Source organism: Sinocyclocheilus anshuiensis, unplaced genomic scaffold (assembly GCF_001515605.1).
Source record: "Sinocyclocheilus anshuiensis isolate Anshui unplaced genomic scaffold, SAMN03320099.WGS_v1.1 scaffold1070, whole genome shotgun sequence".
NCBI classification, from domain to species: Eukaryota; Metazoa; Chordata; class Actinopteri; order Cypriniformes; family Cyprinidae; genus Sinocyclocheilus; species Sinocyclocheilus anshuiensis.
In genome coordinates this window covers 179,759-183,009 of record NW_015539881.1, presented here as the reverse complement: position 1 = coordinate 183,009, position 3,251 = coordinate 179,759, and the positions used below count along the sequence as shown (strand labels likewise).

The following is a 3,251-nucleotide window of genomic DNA, read 5'->3' as shown; positions in this document are numbered from 1 at the left end:
AAAAACGTCAAGGACAGACTGAAATTCTGCAGGAAGTACAAGGATTGGACAGCAGAAGACTGGTGCAAAGTTATTTTCTCTGATGAAGCTCCCTTCCGACTGTTTGGGACATCTGGAAAATCGATTGTTCGGAGAAGAAAAGGTGAACGCTACCATGAGTCCTGTGTTGTGCCAACAGTGAAGCATCCTGAGACCATCCATGTGTGGGGCTGCTTTTCAACCAAGGGAGTGGGCTCTCTCATAATTCATGAATAAAGAATGGTATCAAACGTCCTGCAAGAGCGATTTCTTCTAACGATCCATGAGCAATTTGGTGATGATCCGTGCATTTTCCAGCATGATGGAGCACCATGTCACAAAGCAAGAGTGATAAAAAAAAGTGGCTCGAAGATCATTACATTGAAATTTTGGATCCGTGGCCAGGCAATTCCCCGGATCTCAATCTCATAGAGAACCTGTGGTCAGTCCTCAAAAGGCGAGTGGACAAGCAGAAGCCCACAAATTGTGATCAACTCCGAGAACTAATAAGGCAAGAATTGATCGCCATCAGTCAGGATTTGGCCCAGAAGCTAATATCCAGCATGCCAGAGTGAATTGCAGAAGTTATGAAGAACAAGGGTTTTTCAGCATACCATAGAAACATGTAGAAAAAAAATCTACAAATACTGAAGCAGCAAACTTTGCAAAACACAAAATTTATGTCACTGCCAAAACTTTTGGCCATGACTGTACAGTATATTATAGACCTGAGAGTAAACCCATAGCCTGTGTGCTGCTACTACTGCTAATACTCATTTCACATGCAAAAAGGTTAGCCAATCAAAATGGAGGGTATTTCACAGAAGCTTGTTCTACTGTTAGGGTCAGATATAGTGAGAAAAATGGTCATGAGATACAATATCATGACTGTTTAGGTCTTAACTAATATTTTTTTAGGTTATGGTCTTCCTTACAGAAGAAACAAAATATGTGACATGCCCCCTTTAAATGTTGCACATCCACATCCAAATTTTTACATTTTTAAAAAATCAGTACTTCTTTAAAAATATAAATAAATAAATAAAATATCATGAATGCTTTGTGCTCTGCAGGGATTTATGAAGATTTCCAGTTGCCTTATTATGAGCAGGTGCAATCAGACCCATCAGTGGATGATATGAGGAAGGTGGTGTGTGAACAGAAACTCCGACCCAGCATTCCCAACCAATGGCAGAGCTGTGAGGTTTGTGTGATAAACCTACCATTCATGCAATAATATGTAGTATTCACTTATATGAGTAATCTATTGAGCAGTATACATGGATTTCGTAAGGCTTTGAAGGTTGATATTACACAACGTATTACTTAATTTCCTTTTGAGAACATTTTAAAAGAACACAGTAAAAGAAAATGATCTTCATTGTAAAGCTATTACTTGATTATGTGTGTTTAAAGAGATAGTTCACCCCCACAGAAAATTCTCTCATCAGTTACTCACCCTCATGTCATTCCAAACCTGTAAGACATTTGTTTATCTTCTTGTTCACTGAATTCAAGAAATATTTGTTTTTTAAATTTTTTTACATTTGGGTACCAGTATTAAAGTTTGAAAATTGGGATAAAAGTTTAATAGAAAGAACACAATTGGAATTGGCAAAAAAAAAAAAAACATTCTAAGGGTAAACAAGGCACTTCTAGCAATGCCTGCATCCCTTACACATTGAAATACAAAAAAGAGCTGTTCAGTTCTGGCATCACTTGAGTCAATCTTACACTGAATCTATTCAATATAAAGCCCTTCTTGCCAATGGAAACCCCACAGTGTCTCATCCTCTAAATATGCTCATGCTTAAACTAATGAATGAAACTCAAGCTGAGCCTGACTCCAACCACAACCCCAACATTCATAAAGAAATTGACAAAAATCTAAAGTATAATTATGATGAAAAAATTAAAAAACATATTTGACCTCCAAACCAAACTCCAGTGTTATTCGGCCCTAAACAGAACCACAAAATTGGCAAATTACTTATCAATTAAACAATTAAAAGAAAGACAAATTCAAAATATCGACTCAGTGACCACGACATAGAAAGGAAGACATAAAAAATCCTGGACTCCTAAACAGCGACTATGTAAACACTGTGACATGTATCAAATAGAGGATAAGAAACACTTTCTTCTTGTCTGTCCCAAGTACAACACTACAAGAGACATATTCTTTCCACAATTTGCAGCATTGAATTTTTCATTCTTTACACTAAATGACTCAAAGAAACTCGGAGAGGATTACATGGCAGTCAAACTAGCTGCAAAATATGTATACACCATACACACCATACGAAATGGTTAATTCATTGTATTAATTTGCTTTACTTTACATATTCTTAATTTGTATATAATTGTAATTATTATAATTAATATTAGAGATACTGTCTGCTGTTGTTATTTTTATTGTATTGCATTTATTTATTTATTTTCTCTCATTTGTTACACATTTATTGTCTCCTTTATTCATTTGGTGGTGTAATTATATTCTGTAATTTACACATACTTAAAATGCTTTGGCAATACTATAATACAAATGTCATGGCAATAAAGCAACTTGAACTTGAAAACTTATTTTCCTGGCCACAGAAAATAACTTTTCCTACTGTGTACAGTGTTAGAACCTGTAGCAATATCGGACTGTTGAAGGCACTTTAGGAACACAGAAACAATCTCGGGTGAATGTACGCAGGTTATTTAACTAATTATTTAACTAATTCATAGGGAATGCACTAATCTAAACATAAACATAAACACACACAGACACACACACACACACACACACACACAAACATGCACGCACACTAGGGATGGGAAGATTCCCCGATTCGCTCGGTGCATAGGCATAAAAAGTTAACGATGCGATGCATCGGTTTAAAAAGTGTGTATCGGCTACAAGTCAGCATTTGTATCGCGATGCATCATTTCTAACATATTTGCATTGGTAAAAACCGATTTATTTATATATAATTACTAGTGGATGCACTATACTTTTATTATTTAGAAAGTGACCAATAATCTGTGAACAATATTTTATATGTAGATTGATTTCTCCTCTCTAAACTGTTACTCAAGCGCGTTCTCTCATCACCACTGCTGCTGCGCGAATACAGGTGCATCTCAATAAATTAGAATGTCGTGGAAAGGTTAATTTATTTCAGTAATTCAACTCAAATTGTGAAACTCGTGTATTAAATAAATTCAATGCACACAGACTGAAGTAG

The 3,251-nt window shown here is 35.6% G+C and overlaps 1 protein-coding gene across 3 annotated transcripts in view; it reads left to right on the top strand.

The window, feature by feature from the left end:
* The window catches only part of LOC107685426 (activin receptor type-1C-like), a 54,733-nt gene that overhangs the window by 47,494 nt on the left and 3,988 nt on the right, over positions 1 to 3,251 (top strand). For 2 of the 3 annotated variants that reach the window (XM_016481999.1, XM_016481997.1), the window contains exon 8: positions 1,092 to 1,222. In XM_016481999.1, coding sequence (XP_016337485.1) covers positions 1,092 to 1,222 — 131 coding nt within the window. The remainder of the gene's footprint in view (positions 1 to 1,091; positions 1,223 to 3,251) is intronic. The other variant, XM_016481998.1, reaches the window with a different exon arrangement.